The 17,627-nt window shown below is 42.2% G+C and overlaps 1 protein-coding gene across 7 annotated transcripts in view; it reads left to right on the top strand.

Moving 5' to 3' along the window:
• Positions 1–5,991: 5,991 nt before the first annotated feature.
• The window catches only part of U2SURP (U2 snRNP associated SURP domain containing), a 43,602-nt gene continuing 31,966 nt past the window's right edge, over positions 5,992–17,627 (top strand). For 3 of the 7 annotated variants that reach the window (XM_064666386.1, XM_064666385.1, XM_064666382.1), the window contains exons 1-4: positions 5,993–6,084; positions 13,050–13,097; positions 15,949–16,047; positions 17,144–17,258. In XM_064666386.1, the coding sequence (XP_064522456.1) occupies positions 6,040–6,084; positions 13,050–13,097; positions 15,949–16,047; positions 17,144–17,258 (307 nt within the window). In that variant the 5' untranslated portion in view covers positions 5,993–6,039. Of the gene's footprint in view, positions 6,085–13,049; positions 13,098–15,948; positions 16,048–17,143; positions 17,259–17,627 lie in introns of all 7 variants that reach the window. The other 4 variants (XM_064666384.1, XM_064666383.1, XM_064666388.1 and 1 more) reach the window with 3 other exon arrangements.

The following is a 17,627-nucleotide window of genomic DNA, read 5'->3' as shown; positions in this document are numbered from 1 at the left end:
TCGCTGGTGGGTTTACTTGTTAAACTGTCTTACAATAAATACAAGCTGTGTACAATAAACATACGTTTTCTCTTCTCTCCCTCTGTGTGGGGATCCAGCTTTGGTTTGCCCCAAGTGCTCTGCTGATGTCACACATGCATAACCTTGGTCTCCTTGACTGGCCAGAAAGTGCCAGGGTGATCTTAGAGCTTCTAAAGATCACAGCTCACACCACTGCCAAGTGACAGCAGTGTAGCTTTAGCACCCACATTTATGGAACTCATCACTAGTGATCTGAGTCTTTTGCTTATTTCCAAGGCAGACTCCTCACAGGGAGAATAATCTCTGAGGACAGATTGGGGTTTCATAAAGACAACTGCATACATTTTACATTGAGTTAAGTATTCTGTTCCCAAGCCAGCTGTGGAATAGTGTACAGGGAACCTTACAATTTAAAGCACTTACAACCTCAAAATAGCCTCTTATTCATATGTAGTCCATCAAGGTTAGTATTACATGACTATTATGTGGTAAGCCAGGGAGAATCAGGACATCTGGAGGTCACAGAGAAGAGTCCACGTAATGTAGTGCATGAAGAGGCCTCTGCATTTCTCTAACCAGAGTTTATATTTAGAAGGGCATGGCCAGCATATACCAGGGTTTCTCCTAGCATGTGTAGAATTTTCTGCAGGCTTTCTCTCCAAATAACCTTTGAGAAGACTCTTAAAACACTGATGAAGGCACTGCCTAATGAGGTAAGTAATGAAAGATAATTTTAATCAGTGCTGGCTAAAGACTTGAAGAAAAAAAAGATGTGTTAAAATACCGAATGTGAATTTGTTTCTATATTATACCTTTGTTTTATTAATTGTCGAAGCCCTTTCACAAGGTGCCATTTTGTCTGAAATACCAAAAATCGTAAAAAATATTCTAAATTACTCCCCAGTGCAATTATGCCTTTTGGTTAGGAAATTAAAAAAAAAAAAAAAAGCTAAATTCATGTTTTGCACTGTAACATATTCAGCACACTAGGGAAGAGGTTGTGCTTAGACCTCCTATTATCCATAGCTTTTCTGCTTTTCTGAGTAAGTAAATACACTAACTTCCAGGAATCCAGGAAGTCCTAATGTGAACTGGCAATGGTGGTATTTGGGAGATTTGATGCTTTTGAATAGAAACCTTTAGCCCCACCCAATTCAACCCACTCACACTGCCAAACAACAGTCTTAAGAGCTCTTGCTTTACATAATCCTCTACCATACAACCGTGTCTCTCTCTTTTTTCTTTCTATATCTTCACTGCCAAGACAGATTTTCATGATTTCTTTCTCAGTAAGAAGTTTTATCTGAGTAAAAATATTTATCCTTCTTCACTGAAATCTCTTTAGTAAATCTGATTCTTGCATGGAATCCCACTGACCAAGAGTGAATGTAGAATTTGGCTCCATTTGAAAAGAGTAGCTGTTAAAGAACGAGAAGCTGTAGCCTTATCTAACTTTGTTTCCTGTACCTCATGACTGCAGATTCTCTGGGAGAACAACTGAAGAGATACACAGACATACAAAAATCATCCTTTTGTTCTAAGTGATTTTTTTTTATCCTTTCTCGAGTGTTTATCAATTTCTTGAAAGTAATGTCTTAATGGGTAACTTTCTATTGCAGTGATTATAATAGTTTGTAATAATTGAGTAGACACAGTGCTTTGATTGAGAGATTAACTTGCATTTAGAGATTCTACTCCACTATCTTTTTAAGACCGGATAAACAGGAATCTTTGCATCATTTTCTCCTTCTTGAGTAACTAATTAGGGACAATTATACTTTATAAACCTAATTTTTCAATAGATAAAGAAAAGTGAAAGTGATACCTGTATTTTGAAGCCTCACCTGGAGGGGAGAAAAGCTAGATGTGATAAAAGGGAGTAACAGTAACCAAGACCATCATGGTTGAACAAGAATGTTCATTCACCAGAAGCTTCTTATTTTCTGCCCTCTTTACCTTCAAGTTGAATAGCTTTAGGTTTGTACTCTTTATGCTTTAAAAACCAGCAATAAAACCCATCTGAAAAAATCTGAAAAAAACACTGAACACAGCAAACTGGGAAAAATACTTCATATTTTAAGAAAATTTCTCTGAAGGCATGGTTGTTGTCTTTTTAAAGTTCTTGGTTTTGAAAGATTAGAGGTAGAACTTGTGTTTTTCTGGACAGCAGCAAATCTGAAAATAAGTATTGCAGTGAAATTAGTTTCACTGTGATGAAGAACAGCATATTGCTAGATGCACATTTCACATGTTTTCCATGGTCAAAATCCACCACTGTCCCAGCTTCCAGTGGCTCACGGTAAGAGCAAAGTACAACTTGTCCTTTGCAAGAGTTGCAGGATTGAAACCTCACTTACAAAGTGCATGGTTAAGAAATTGTTTTGTTTGTATGTGCTGAGTGGGAGTGTTTTGCAGAGCACAAATTGCTACTCAGTGTTAGTAACCTGAAAGGAGGGACTCTCAGTATGGACAAAGGAATGACAGGCATTGCACTCATCTTGAACTTCCACGCTTTTAAGCAGCTGATAAAGGTGCACGTCTGGATTCTAGCCGTGTGGGCTAATTCTCTCTGACAAGAAGCTGCAGGAGGACTTTTGCAATTAAGCCTTCAAGTGATACTTGCACTAATGCTTGGAAAATGCACTGCAAACTACCAGCCTTTTTCAGCCAACAGTGCAAGTCAGATGTTGCTCCTGTGACTGGCCTCACTGCTTGAGGAATCCCAGGCAGAGAAAGAACCAGATTCCCTGATGTGTCCCAGGAGAGCAGTGGGGTACTGGAAGGGAAAGCAGGAGTGGAGCAGGTCTCATAGCTGAGGGAAGGTAGAGCACCAGCACTGAGAGACAGAGTAACACTGAGATGGCTTTGGCCAAGGAGACAGAGAGCAGACAGAGCGGTGGCAGCAAGTCCAGGGTGCTGGGCACCTCAGAGCCAAACTGCCCTCTCCCAGACAGATCCTCTGGCTCTTTTTTGTTATTCCAGTGGTTCCTGCTAAAGCATCTCTATTCAGCCCAGGCTCTTTATGCTCCAGCTGCACATGCTCTCCTCATCTCTGCACTGCACAGCCAGAGCTTCCCAGCAACACATGATACATGGGGGAATGGGGACTTACCTATCCTGAGAATTCCTGACTAGCAGTTGTCAGTCTCAGGGGTGGGAGGAGATGAGGGCAGAATAAGGGAAGAAGCTGGAAGACTGTTGCCTGATCTATGGGGAACACACACACATTCCAGTGATCCACTACTGAGAGTGTGAAACACACAAAGTTACAAACCTCAGCAGCTACACTTCTGTCCTGCTCCTGATCCGCCATGTCCTCAAACATGCTTCCTTGGCTACAGGGTAGGGAACTTCCAAAGCCCTTTAAATTCTTCCTTTCCCCTGCCCTCACATAGCTTTGCAAAAGGATTGCAGCAGTTCTGCTGTGCCCTGGCCTGGGATGAGAGCAATGGAGAGCTTTTGTCTGAAAGTAGAGAGAAAAGCAGCCAGTAAGACAAGGGTAACACATGTGGTTTACTTAATGTAGCTTAGTGTTAATTATTTATGATAATTCATGATTTTCCCTAGTATATTGCCTAATGATATCTGTCATTGTAACAAGTTAATAAGCAATTCCCAGGTCTGCAGGCAACCAGACCTACTGCATTATAGTGAAAAATGTTTACATTTTACTTTTAAATATTATTATTAGCCTACCCTTTCCAGCGTTATTTCTCCATGGATTTCTACCTCTTGCTGCTTCCTTTCCTTCCCTCTCTCCTTCCTCCCCTTCCTCTCCCATTCAGCCCAAGACAGTGACATGTGTTCTCATTCACTATCTGTACACAAGTGCTACTGTACTATTGCAATGTGTTATAAATAGTGCAGATTCAGGAGTACAGTTCATTCTGAAAAACTATCTTTAGAGATGACCTTTGAAACTCTAACTGTATCTTTCCCATTTTTCACAGCATGCTCTGGATCATGATGCTCTTAATCTGGTGTAGTTTATTAATTACAAAAGAGCATAGAAGCAGTAAGCAGAGGATTTAAACAATGAGGTGGATAATTAAAAAGGATTAATGAGGTGGATTAAATAAAGGGATTGAGGCCAAATGGAGCACAAATTTTCTAAACATTAGTGGCCCCAAAACTCTAGCATCCAAGGGCATGTTCCTCTTTCCAGCTAGATGTTTGTTTTTTATCCACAAATGTCGGTCATTCTTTCATGGCAGGTTTATTAGTGCAGTCCCAGGAGAGCTGAGCAGCATCGAGTGTCTTCTCCTGGCCCTAAATGCCCTTTCTATCCAGTACAAGTTCCTCAGCTTGTTTGCTTTCAAGTCATTGCTGCACCTGTTTCCATTACTACATAAAAAAAACAACAACAAACCAGAAGCAGGTCACAGATGTCACTTATCCTGTGTCTCTGCAAGCTAGTGAAATGGTTCTCAAGTAAACACTGAGAAAGACTGGGGAAGAGAAAGGCTTGACTTGGATTCTGAAGCAGTAAATCTTGCCTAATCCATCTCTAAAGCTCCTTGACCAAAGCCATTCTTCATGTGGAAGGGCTCCTCTATGGGCAAGCTTGGGCCTCAAAATACCCTCAAAAGACTGGTGGAATTGTGCCTAAATCCTGCTGTCAAGGCCTAGGTTTTATTTCTCCCTCCTTCCTTCCACCTCGGATTTATCCAAGGGAGCCGTGCGGGCGGCTCCTCCAGCGCGGAGGCGCGACCCAGCCATGGGAACAGCGCACCCTCATCGTTCTATTGCTTATGTGCTTTATACGCGCATCGGCTCCCCCTGGATCCTCGGCAGCCGATCCATTACCAGAGAATTCCGCAGGTTGTTTCGCGGCTCGGGCAGCCGGAGCACCGCGTGTTGCAGCCCCAGGACCGCGTGTTGCATCCCGCGGCCTCCCGCCGGCCCCGCCTGTGCCGCCCGGCCGCTCGCTGGGCTGCGGGGCGAAGCCCCTCGCCCGGGGGACGCTGGGGATCGCTGTTATTTATTTTGCTGGTTTTTGTGCGGCTCCAGCACCCTCAGCCGGCTGTGCGGGCCGGGCCTGCCCCCTGCCGGAGCCAGCGCTTCCCGCCGGTCCCACATTCCTGCTTCCCCCTGCGCCCGCATCCCGCTTCCCGCGGTGCTGGAGGGACAGGAAATCCCGGTAGTTTTTCCTTTTGCCCGCCCTGCTGTCCTTGCACACTGAGCCGCGTTCTCCGCCTTTGAGGGAGACTTTCCTCTCTTTTTCCAGCCCCGCCGCGAGCGCTCGTTCCCGCTGTCCCGCTGCCGCCCTGCCCAGCCCCGGTACCGCCTCCGGACCGTGCGGTGACAGCTGCTACGGAGCCGCTCCCAGCGGAGCCCTGGCCCTGAGACCGTATCCCTGCACACCTGCAGCCGCTGAGGTTTCCCGGGGGCTTTGCCCTCTCTAAACTTCCAGTCCTCTGCAGTTGCCCCTGCCCCTTTCCCCCCTCTCCTTTTGCCTTTTCCCCCCCCTCTGGAAGCTCCCGCCCCCGTTCCCCGCTGGCCGAGGTGGTTTTCAGCGCGGGCCCTGCTCCGCACACAGGGCAGCGAGTGTCGGCAGGTGGTGGATTAAAGCTTTCACTAATTTCTGTGTACCTGTTTCTCTTAAGCGTTATCTCAACCCCAGCATATCCCGCGTTATGCTGAAAATCCATGAAAGCGCAGGAATGCGAGACTCATGATAAACGCAGTGTGTGTGACCTCTGGCTATGATCTCCGGTTAAACGGTGTTCAATAGAGTTACAGTTGTAGTGTGGTATCAAACCCAGTAACGGAGGATTTGCTGTGCCAGCCTTTTCCCTGTTTATTCAAGGGCTTTTCTCCGTTGGATGCAACAGTTCCCGCCGTTCCCGCGGTGTTCCCCCGTGCCCGTTTCCGCTGTGCGGGGCCCGGCTCCGGCTGCGGAGATGCAGCAGGGGCGCCCATCGGCCGCTCGGCGATCGACTGCGCGCCCTCCGCTGCGGGCTCGGTGTGCTCGGCGCTCGGCTCGCCGCCGCCAGGGCTGGGCTCGGCAGAGGCAAGATGGCGGACAAGGCGCCCGGCGGCTCCCAGAAACCCGCCGGGAAGGTGAGGCCGCTCCGCCCGGGCACGGCCCGTGGCGCGGGGGCACGGCCCGTGGCCCGCTTCGCTTCGCTCCGCTCCGCCCAGGGCTACGGCCCGCTGCCGTGGCGGTGGGGCCCGGTGGCGGCAGGGCGGCGAGGCGCGGGCGGCGCGGCCTGGTCCGCTCCCGCGCCGTGCCCGGGGTGACTGCGGGCCCCGGCACCGGGTGGGGGGCGGGAAGGGGCCTCGGGCTCTTGCAGGACACTCCCGCTCCCTGGGGTCGCCCCGGGCCTGTATCTATGCCCGCCGTGTCCCCGTGCCCGGCGGGAGGAGCCGCGGGGCCCGGCGGGGACTGTGCCGGCCGAGTCCCGGCTCGGTGCGGGTTGGTCGGTGATGCCTAAGCTCCCCTGCGGGTGGAATTTTGCTGATTCCCTCGTGGGCCGAAGCCTGCGCGGGGTTAGTTTGCGACTTGCTGGTGTGAAGGACAATTTGAGATCGAGTGTGTGCTTTCGATTTGCGATGGAATTACAAGTTCCGTAGAATCGCCGTGGCGTTGCCCGCGCTTTTCACTGCACTCATTGTACTTCCTGTAGTTTCTTGTTGGGCGGATTTCCAGAGCAGGAGCCCAGGTAGTGCAGGAGTTCTGGCAAACTTGCCCGTGCTGTAGCCAGCGCCGGGCGGGCTGTGGGTGCTCCCATCCCAGAGCTGCCCGCGCCCTCAGCATCCCTCCTGCCGAGGGTGGAGAGGGTAAGACATGTTTGGGGGATGCGCTGGCGGTGTGAGGATTAGTGATACTCCTTTTCACTCGCTTTTGTTTCAGATTTTAGGCCAGAAGTGTAGAAATTCTCCAGGTTTTGGTGTGTGAGTGTGTAAATCATTTAAGGAGGAAGCCACATTTTGGCTCTGAAATTTCCAGTGCTATATAAATTAATAATTTTTGCCAATTTTTTTTATTAAGCAAAAATAGGATTTTGTTTTTCGTTTTGCTGCTTATAAACTCTGTAGTTACCCCTGGCCTTGGTAATGAAATGTAGTTACCAAAAGCCTTTGCATGTTTGCTCACTTGGTGTTATTAGAGTAGGAGAGTTTTATTTTTGTATCCCCTTTATGACCTGGTCCAAATATTGCCAAGAAACATTTTTTTATCTTGCTTTTGGTTTGGAATTGCAAGTACGAGCTGAACAGAAAACTTGAGTAGTAAATAGGTCTTAATTTATGGACAGTGGCTTTCAGGGAATAAGACATTTTGGGATTTCAAGTATAATTAGACATAGAATAATTAATTATTTATTTATGCAACTGAAGAGGTGGTGCACAAAACCAACCCAGATGTGACCCCTTTCTTTTCACGGTTACATCATAGACTTTTTTGTCATTTACTATTTCTGTACTGATGATACTAATTTTTAATATACAGTAATAATTAATTTATGGGAATTTTTTTCTGTCCTGTTTCTCAGTTCTGCAGGGGTACATGCAGGCACTTAACCTTTCATACCAACTTGTCCATCCCAGAGAATTCAGCAGGACAGTGAGAGAATGTGGGGTCAGATGTGTGTTCATCAGTCAGGGCCTGTTAAGGGTGTGCTGTCCCTGCCTTTCCACCCTCATACACTTCCCCCTCACCCCAGTTTCCCACTCCTCCAGATGTCCAGGCTGTGTTTCAGTAGTATTTTCCCCCTGCTTTACATTCTAGATCTTACTTGTTTCTTGTTGTCAATATTATTTTATGTGCCAAAGAAAATAGGGATAGTACATACCTGGATCCATAAGAATGTTTCTATTGAGAAGTGAGATAAAATAAGACATGCTGAGCTCTTGGGATTTATTTCCGGAAAAATACATCTTGGGAAATCTCAGCGGGTGGGATGGTGTGTTGGTACCTTTTGTTTTGTCATTCTATGAGTGTCTGGATATGTATATCCATAGAGATACTTCTCAGAGGTCTGCAGAAAGAAGTATGACATAACAGTACTGGAATTAGTAATATCCTTTTTTTTTTGGTAATTAATTTATTGACACAAGGATAAAAATGTGTATTTTTAGTTGAACTTGTATGAAAATGGTTTAACAATTAAGCAAATAACCACTTTTCTCAGTTTCTTAAAGTAATTATTTATCAAAAATTTTGATTTTTTAAAATAATTTTAGACTTCATTTAGTGACATATCAATGTTGAAGTTGTAGGCTTCGTTTCTTTTGGTGCATTGTATTTGCAAGTTGTAAGAGTAATTGTACTTGCAAAACAAATATGTCCTGTAGATTCTATAGATGTGTTTCAGTGGCAATTCCAAGATGTGCCTTTGCTGGCTTCTAGTTACCTCCTGGGAAGACACAGTGACCTTTCATTTTCTGTGCTCTACAAAGAACTGTGACCTAGTGCCTGAAATAAAATAGAGTTTTTTCCCTTCAGAACACTTGGTCTTTGTTCTTCACTCTCAGTGTTCAGGTACTGAATTTGAGCCAGTTACTTTGATTTATAGTGTAAAATCGAGGTTATTTTAAGTCAGGAATTATCTGATTGATTCACTGTTTGAAAAACATCCCTGGAGATGGTGCAGGTTCAGAATCCCCCACTGCCTGTGTGGCTGTGGTGGCAGCTGCCTTGTGTGGTCCTGTCAGCTGCTAAATAAGTTTGAGAGTCTCCAGTGTGAAATATGCTGCGAAAGCATCATCTCTTCCTTTGGCACTTTGAGATCAGAATAGCAGGATACGTACTCGAGACTTCCAGAAATCTAAATAGGGAGGAAGAATAATTAGGGAGAAAATAGAGATTGCTGAAGACTGCATAGAATGTCAGTGTAGGACATGATTTTCAAATGACAGATACAGATTATGTTCAGTTATTATCTTTATGTAATGACATTTTAGCTGCTCAGTGACTTTTCCATTTTCTTATTTTATCTTCTGAGAATAGAAACTATATTGCATGTCCACTGCTCTTATATATAGTGCTGTTCAAATTGGCTGCTGTGTGCAGAAGAAATAATCCACTTGGACCAAGCTGTACTTTTGCCTCTTTCATTCTAAAAAATGTACCTGTTCATCTGAGCTTAATGTTCTGATGGATACTATTCCTTGCAAGTGCTTTGGAGAAAACCATTTTCTGTTTACCTTTGTGTCTGCAAGTTAGGGCTATTTAAATAGGGAATAACACTGATATGCATTATTCCAGTAACTGTAAAGACTAAATAGATTAGCCATAACATAATTTGCAGGTGTTTTCAGGCATTTGTTTTCTAGAGAGTTAGGGAAAGGAAACCTCCTTTTGCTGGATTTTAACATCTTAATTTAAGCTGTGATTCCATTTGCTTTTCCTTGCCGTCAGTGCTGACACAGTCCCAGCTTCAGCTACTTTCCCTCTCCCTAATGTCCTCTTTAGTTGATTTGGCATGATTTGGAGGGGAGCCTGCTATGAGTTGGAAACTGGTTTGGCTGAACCTCCCCATCTCTCCCTTTCCTGGGTGATCAGTTAGATCAGGAACAGTGATCCAGTTCAGTGACCAGCTGCCCATGCTGGGGGCAGGATCAGTGCAAGGTGTTGACACAGGGCAGGGCTGTCTTACACCAGTTTCTCTAAAAACTTTACCCTGAAGCTGTTGCTTCTTGCAAGGAGGGGCTTTTATTTAAGTTGTAGCCATTACAGTTGCAAAAATACCATTCAGCATTTGGAAGGCCACACATTGTCTCTAGGGTTTTATTGGCAGCTTTTGTGCTCTGTTGTTTTACTAAATGACATCAGTATTAATTAATTAAAAATATTTATTTTATACAGCATATTTTAAATATTTGTGTAACAACAGGATCATGCCAGCTTTACCAAGAGGTTGTTGAAGTTGGAGAAACTGTAAAGAGCTGGATTTGTGGGCAGGAAGGAAGATTTGGGAGAACAGTTCTCTGTTTTCTTTGGAAGCTTCCATGAAGCTGGAAGAAAATATAAACATCAGAATCTGAGAGAAGACTCTGCTTTGGCATTTTTGTAGGAGTTCATAAATTTCATCTATATTGTTCTTTGAAGATTTTTTTTTTTCTCTTGGAGGTTGGGTAAAGTTGGCTGGGCTCAGGAATGGAACTTTGGGCCACCTGAGCTCCAGGACTGGCATTGGACAGGGCCGTGTGTTCCTGCAGGAGCAGTGCCGGCTGTGAAATGGCACTTTGGCTCTGCTGGCACAAGTCTTTGGGAAATCTGCAGTGAAAGTGATGGAAAAAGTGATCTATCTGTAAAATAGTCTGGTTTAGGAAAAAAACTAAATAAGGATAGGTTTCATGCAAAGTGGTGGATGCAGTGAAGTGGGAATAAGACTTTTGCCAGTTGTTTATGGTGGCAGTGACTGAAAGATGGAGTTGCCACCCTTTTGTGTCGGTATTCTGAACATGGAGCAGCTGTGCTCACGTCTCATCAGGTGCAGGACAGAAATTTGGATATCTTTCTTTCAGCAGTTAAATTTAATTGAGCTACTTAACAGAACAGAAAAAACAATTCCGTTCCAGATTTCAACACAGGTGGGCAATGTCATCTGAAATCCTGCTCTTGGTGAGTGTTAGGAAGACACTGATCCCGCTGAGTCAGTGCAGCTGCTGTTACTCTTAGGGAAACAAAATCACCCCTTTCCTCAAGGGTGCAGATGGATACAAAATGCAGTGCTGCGAGAATTTGTGTTTTTTTTTAATAACTGCTGTTTAGCAACTGACAGATAGCAACGTGTAATTTTGTGAAGAATCTTGTCATCTTGTGCTTTGTCAGTACAGTTGCTGGGATGGTCAGCAGCAGTATTAAAGGTAGAACTAAATTTATAGATGGGAAGAGAAGACTTTAAAAATAAGAACTGTTGAAGGAGGAGAATAATGTGGATCTCCAAAGCTGCTAATTGCTGTGGGATAAAGTTGGTCTGAAAGCTAAAATATCTTTTAGAATTTTTATGAATGCACCTTAATTCTGCTGCTCAGCTGATGTTTGGAGCGGCTCCACAGTGCCCTGGTCCCTGCAGGTGGCTTGGGAAGCATCACTGCACTCCCAGTGACTTCCAGACTTTTTTATCTTTGGCCTGCTTTCCTGCAGAATCTCTGTGTGCTGCCAGGCACTGAAGCCTTTCTGAGTAGCATCATCTGCTTGTTGCTGGAGAAGCAGATTTAGTGTCTGTTACTTTTTTCTACATTCTTCCTCAGGAATTGTGCCATTGTACTGAGCATTGATACTCGTAGTTACTCTGTGTGATGCCTTGTCTGTTGTCCTCCCTAAAAGCACCTTCAGCACCCACCTCTGTTGGGAGGTGCTGCTTTCCAAAACTTCTGTAAACGAAACAGCTGTGGAGAATCAGGAAATGGTCATTCCATTCTGCTGTTGCCAAATAACCTCCTTTCCCTGAGCAGTGCTCGGTCTCCACTCTGTCATTGCACTAAGGCAGAGAGCATTGTATCACTGCCTTTGTGATTGGGATTTTTACCTGCAGGTCTGAAATTGTTTTTGTAAGGGTGAGTTGTAGCTGCTGTGTTGGTTGCCACAGGGTGGCAGCAGGAAGAATGCAGTTTTCATGCTCTGAAATTCCTTTGCAAAGTGTCTTTTATCTGTGTGATGATGTGCTATACATTCATAAACTCTCGGGGGAGGACAGGTAAGCTCCATATATGTGACTGTGCATAACAGATTACTGATCTGAGGGCCACAGGCAGTTTTGAATCACAAAAAAATCCAGCACCAAGTACAGAGGAAAAGTTTGTGGGAAGTGGTGTTTGTTAGTAAAATATGCTTGTGATATTTGCTTCCATGTGTATTTTAGTGAACTGCTACTGGTGCATGTGAACTTTTTATTCTCTGCAAAGATGTGCTTTGTGAGCCATGTATGATGTTGCAGGAAAGTGGATTTGGGAGGTCTTTGAGAGTAAGACAGAGTTGTTTTCTTCTGTTTGCTTCTTCCTGCCTCTCTCTTTCTTTAAAGACCTTCAGATGTATTCCTAGCAGACTTTTGCTTCTCCCATATGAGGCCTGTATCTCTGTGTTGCTCTTTACCTTTGTGGACTTAGTTCTTGTTGTTGAAGTGCTTTTTGTTGCAGACCATTTTTTTCTAAGTTGATTTTACTGTAAAACATAGGAATATACTTGTTGAAAGAGAAATGCCTGAGCTGATGAATAGGGATGCAAAATGAAAACAAGGTCTAGTAGATTATCTTCTAGAGTAGCATTTCCTGCTTGTTCATTTTGGAAGACTGGAGATGAGCATCATATGTTATTATTTCTGTAGAAACTATAAATTCCTGGTGACAAGGAGAATTGCTAATGTTCTGTAACTACTGAAAGATTTCAGCTAATGGAAATCTTTTATTTTGACTTAAAAATCAATTGAGATATGAATTGTGCATCAGGCAGTAATGTGTTAATAGTAGCTGTTATATCAGTGAGGTTTTCTGGGATTTGGGCATTACATAATTTAAAAGTGTGTTCTCCATCAGTTAAGCTCATTTAAAAACCTGATTTTGTGTATGCTGGTTTACAGTTTAAAGCAGTAATGTCAGTTAGTACATACTCACAAATTGGACTTAAATTAGTGTTCCTGAGGTGGCCAGCTTCCATCTGTACACAATATACTAAGATCAGTTTGGAAATTATTTATAGTAAGCAAAAAGTAATCAAGCACTTGATGTAATCTTTAACAGCCTTTAATGGCAGTTCTTGCAGATGCAATGTAACAAACTTTTTTTTTTCCTTATAGTGCTGTTAGTGGTGTGTTTACAAAATCCAGCTGTGGAAATTTAGATGTTTTTAGTGGTAACAAGAACAGTCTATCTTTAATCCCTTATTTACCTTATATTGACATTGTTCCTGATGTGACCTGTTCAGATATATCATTAAAATACATTAAATATATCTTTGTTCTTGTGTATTTGGATGTTGAAATTGAAATGAAAATCACATTCAGGGAACTGAATAAAAAAGCCCTGAGGTTGTTTGTCTGTTATTTGTTCTGTGCCTCACCTGCTCTTCATTCTCTCTTCAGGGCAGAGGGCCAGATGCAGTACACACCACTGGATCTGCTGATTCACATGTAAGTCCAAAATATTTTAAAACAAACAAACAAAAAACCAAAACCAAAATTCCAGTGAAACCCACAAACTCAAAATAGGCCTGTTTTTAAAGAAAACTCCTTGCTGCAGGCAGAGCCTGGTGCATTGGATATGTAACCTGTAGGTGTTTGCAAATGAACCATTGATTTTCATGTTTAAAAATATTCCTTGAAACTTTCAAAACAACCAGCAGTGTAGGAAGCTGTGCTGCAGGGTATTGCATTCAGAATAGATCCTTGGACAGGAAGGAGCTGTAAGGACTCTCTGTAGGTTTGTCTCTTACACTGAGGAATAGCTGAAAATAAGAGATGATCAGTATAAGAGTCAGGATATCGAAGAGCCTTTTTGCATACAGTTGGCTTCTCAAAGGTGAGTTAGTATGGCCCTAATTCCATCCTTTATTTTGCTTTCTGATGGAATACACTTAGAGCAAAAGGTTAGAGAAATTCCCTGATCTCACTGGCCACCCCATCCACTACCCCCTGGGTGGAGGGACCTTTGCCTGGTTGTGGGGTTGGCATTTTGCATGAAGACCCATCTATTTCTGAGCTAAAATGAAAATAGGCAGAAAGAACCAAACAGAAAGTTAAAACCAGACAATTCATTCTGTGGTTTGGATTTTCTTCAAAATTTCAGTTTGATTTTGTGTATGCAAAAGTCAATTACCAGCTGTTAAATTGCCTGTAAGATAGCATTATTCAAGTGGTGATAGCAGACATTTTTCCTAAAGAAGTAGGTCATTTTATTGGTTTGCTTTACTTGCTACAATTTGGAAAATTACCCTAAAATCTCTTTGGAATGTTTTGTGTTGTTGAAGGAACTGGGACTTCAGTACTTTGTGCCACTTCACAGTCAATGCAGTGTTCTGTTTAAGGAGTTTGCTGTCATACAGATATTTGATTACTCAGCTGCAAGTTGTTTCTTTGCTTCTGTCATTTGCTTTACCCTTTTCTTGGGTTTTTTCCATTTTTTGAAGGAGGAAGGCCTTCAAGTTTTGTATAGTTCTATTGTTAGGAGTTCTGTGAAGCTGTAAATGGGTAATAATAATGTTACAATTGCCTGCTGGAATCTAACAAACATTAGTTAAATCCTATTACCTTTACATTGCTCCAGCCACTTCGAAGGTCTTGGTTTGTTTTTTATTCCTGAGACCCTTCCAAAACCGAGGAGATCTTTCAGAACTCTTTTATCTCACAGCTGCTTCCCGTATGTCACTGGAACATACATTCACGTGGCTGACCTGCAGGTATCCTGTAACATTAATGGGAGAGATTATTTTCTGATGCCAGGATAAATCTTGGGGAGGAGTGTGGTATTTGTTCTGTCGGCAGTGCTGTGCCATATGCCCACGTTTGCCAAGGTTGTATATTGTTTGTCAGACTGAAATATAAGCTGTTTCTCAGACAGCTGGAAAACTGGATTTTATTAAATTTAAAAACACACAGATGCATTAAAAGCTTCTGATAAAACTGTCTCAGCAGCTCATGTTGACAAACATGGTGTCATAAACCAGATAACTTCACAAACAAGGCTGCATTCATTTGTAACTGATAGCTTTCCTTTCAGTGATGAAGCAGGGAACACTTCTCAAAGAAATGTGAGCTGTTTGGTAATATGCTTGGCAGAGATCTAAGAGGTGTTTGTGATACTAAGCAAGGATTATAAACTGGAGATATTTCAGCTTGTTTTTCATTGTGCTTTTTTTAATGTAAAAAAATTTCAACTAGGAAGGTGATACTAAAAGTAAAACTCTTTACAAAGAAAGTTGTTCCTCAAGGAAACTCTTTGCAGTTGGTGTCAGAAATTTTTTCATAATATGACAGTTGAGTTATTCACCTGATTTGTCTTGATGTTTTATTGAGCTGGTTTTTTTTTAAGACCTGTCATTGCAAAAAGGGTAATTTTAAGCATCACTGTGCACTGTGTAAGAGCACCACAGATATTTTGAAGATGAGGCTGATAGCTTATGTTTTGCTCCTGTGGGTCTTTGTTCTTGTGCTGATTCTTTATGAATTGCTGTGTTAAACTTGGAATTTCCAGAGAAGTTTCTTATTGTCTCTCTGTTTTTACTTCCCATTGCCCATGTCTTTGGAACATGCTTTTCATCCTGCTGTCTTTCTTCTCTTGACACTTTACTGGCTGTTAACTCCCTGAATGAAATCTTAAGAATTTTAATTCCATACTCCAGAAATTACTGTTACACATAGTGCTCCTTCATCAGGGTTTTGGAAAAAAATTCAAAAGAATCTAGGAGTTGAATGGGAGGTCTTTTATTTTATTTACCTAGTAGCTGAAAACCTCTAGAATGCATTTTCTTCTTCAAGCATTTTACCTTGAAGTACAACTGAAATTTAGCATCCAGTTTGTTGTTCCATTACACCTGTTCAGCCTTGCACAAACATGATTCTGGCAAAAACAGTCAGTAATGCTTTTAGAACTTTTCTTTTTTCGTTGGCTTTTTGGTTTTGTTTTTCAGAAACTGCAATGATCAAAAGGGTACTGTCGTGCAAAGCACGTGTTTCTGAAGGTTTATTAACTGCCTTGCATAGGGATAAGATCTCCAGGTTCTTACAGCAAGTGCCCTTCAGATTTCAGCTGTGTTTGAATGGGTCTATCAGAAGCTTCCTTATTAAACCAAGGATGATTTGTTTAAAAAAACCTGCATAGATTTAATTGGTTTTAGTTGTATTAGGTAATAACAACTTCAGAGATAAGTACAGGAAGCCTTTTCTTTGTTTTATTTAAGTTACTGGTCCAGATCAAGGTCAACAGTATCATTATTTTAACTGTTTTGTAAACAGTTTAATGTCTGTTTTGTGACTCCTTTTGCAGCCTCTAATGGAAAGTAAACTTAAAGCCTTCAGTATTGGCAAAATGAGTGCTGCCAAACGGACTCTGAGCAAAAAGGAGCAAGAAGAATTGAAAAAGAAGGTAATGGTGTACAGTGAAAATTTTACTTTGTATGCAGAACTGAAATAAATTTGCTTTTAGGTTTCAACCAGCTTTACCTCCAAATACCTTTATTTTGTTAACTGTAACTCTCAAAGAACGAGAGTGAATTGTATTTTACATGTTTAATTTGTTTCTGGTATCCATGGCATTAAGATAGAGAGAGGCTTACTCTTTCCTTCTGTGTGAGAAATCAAGTTCTCTGGCTTCCTGAAATAGGAATTACAGTAATCTTTTGATTGTTATATTGCTCAGAAATGGGGACAGCCATCACCTTGAATAATTCTCTGTTCTTCATTTGCTTTCTGTCACTGAATTTCAGTAATTTGAAAGAGTACCTGTCATCTTTGAAATAGGTTCAGTACACATGCTTGTTATTCTGTAAAACATAATTTTGTCTAATGGCTTTATTTAGAGTTAATACAAATCTTAGAATTTGATGCTGCATTTTAGATTACTCAGGAATGTCCAAATTTTAGAAATATGTAGCTGGTGGTTGGTAAGGTGAAAGTTTTGGAAGTACTGGGCTTTGAACTTTACACACACAACTCATACTGTATTTCAGTGGCTTATCTCCTACCAGGTTGTTGGAAATACTGACCTAAAGATCATGGCAGTGCTAAATTCAGTGTCTCAGCTTAAGTCACTGAAGTAACTTGTTCTCTGGGGAATACAGAAAGGTGATCCTGTCGTTGCTCTGCGGCCACGTGGGTTGATTGTGATGGGTAGGATGGAATGGGCACTGTTCTCTCATGCTGAGGTCAGCAAAGCTCCAGGCTCATAATGCTGGTCTTTGATAAGGGCTTTTCTATTGGGCATCTTTTGAATGTTAAATTGCTGTGTAAACTCTTGTGAGGGAACAGTCATATTGGAGGCCTTACTGGCTTTGTGTCTTCTGTGTCGTGTTCTTCCCACATTTCTCAGAAATTTGAATTGCCTAAAATTGAACCTGCTTTGATGCCGTTTGTAGCTTGAATTCTAGAAAATAAAAAGGATTGTCACATAGCTAATTTAAGAGTAACTGTCTAGTGAAGGTTGTTCTGCAATGATAGTAAATAGATGAACATTTGCTGTGTAGGAGGATGAGAAGGCTGCTGCAGAAATTTATGAAGAATTCCTAGCTGCCTTTGAAGGAGGTGATGGTGGTAAAGTGAAAACATTTGTAAGAGGAGGAATCGTTAATGCATCTAAAGGTATAACTAATCCTTTTTTTGGGGATGGTGGGTCATTTGGCTTTGAGTAGAGATGGAGATTGGCTTTGAATTGCATTTTAAAATTGGTATGTTACATCAGAAGCAGAAAAGAAAACTTAATGCTAAAATCTGCTCTATGCTTTGACTCACTTAGGTGGGCAGTGACGTGACTTGTCTTTTAAACTTAAGAGGAAAAAATGCTTTGTTTTAAAATACCTAATCTTTGCTCTTTTTCTTCATATTAAAAGACGTTAAATTATGTAAAGTTCCTATTATCTCTTTTTTAAATAAAATTATATATTGAACTGAATGACCAAGACTAAAGAACAGCCTTCTTTCTAATGAACAGTGTTGTGCAGCATTCGTTAG

Source organism: Pseudopipra pipra, chromosome 10 (genome assembly GCF_036250125.1).
Source record: "Pseudopipra pipra isolate bDixPip1 chromosome 10, bDixPip1.hap1, whole genome shotgun sequence".
NCBI lineage: Eukaryota > Metazoa > Chordata > Aves > Passeriformes > Pipridae > Pseudopipra > Pseudopipra pipra.
The sequence above is the reverse complement of the archived record's forward strand: the minus strand, read 5'-3'. Positions and strand labels throughout refer to the sequence as shown.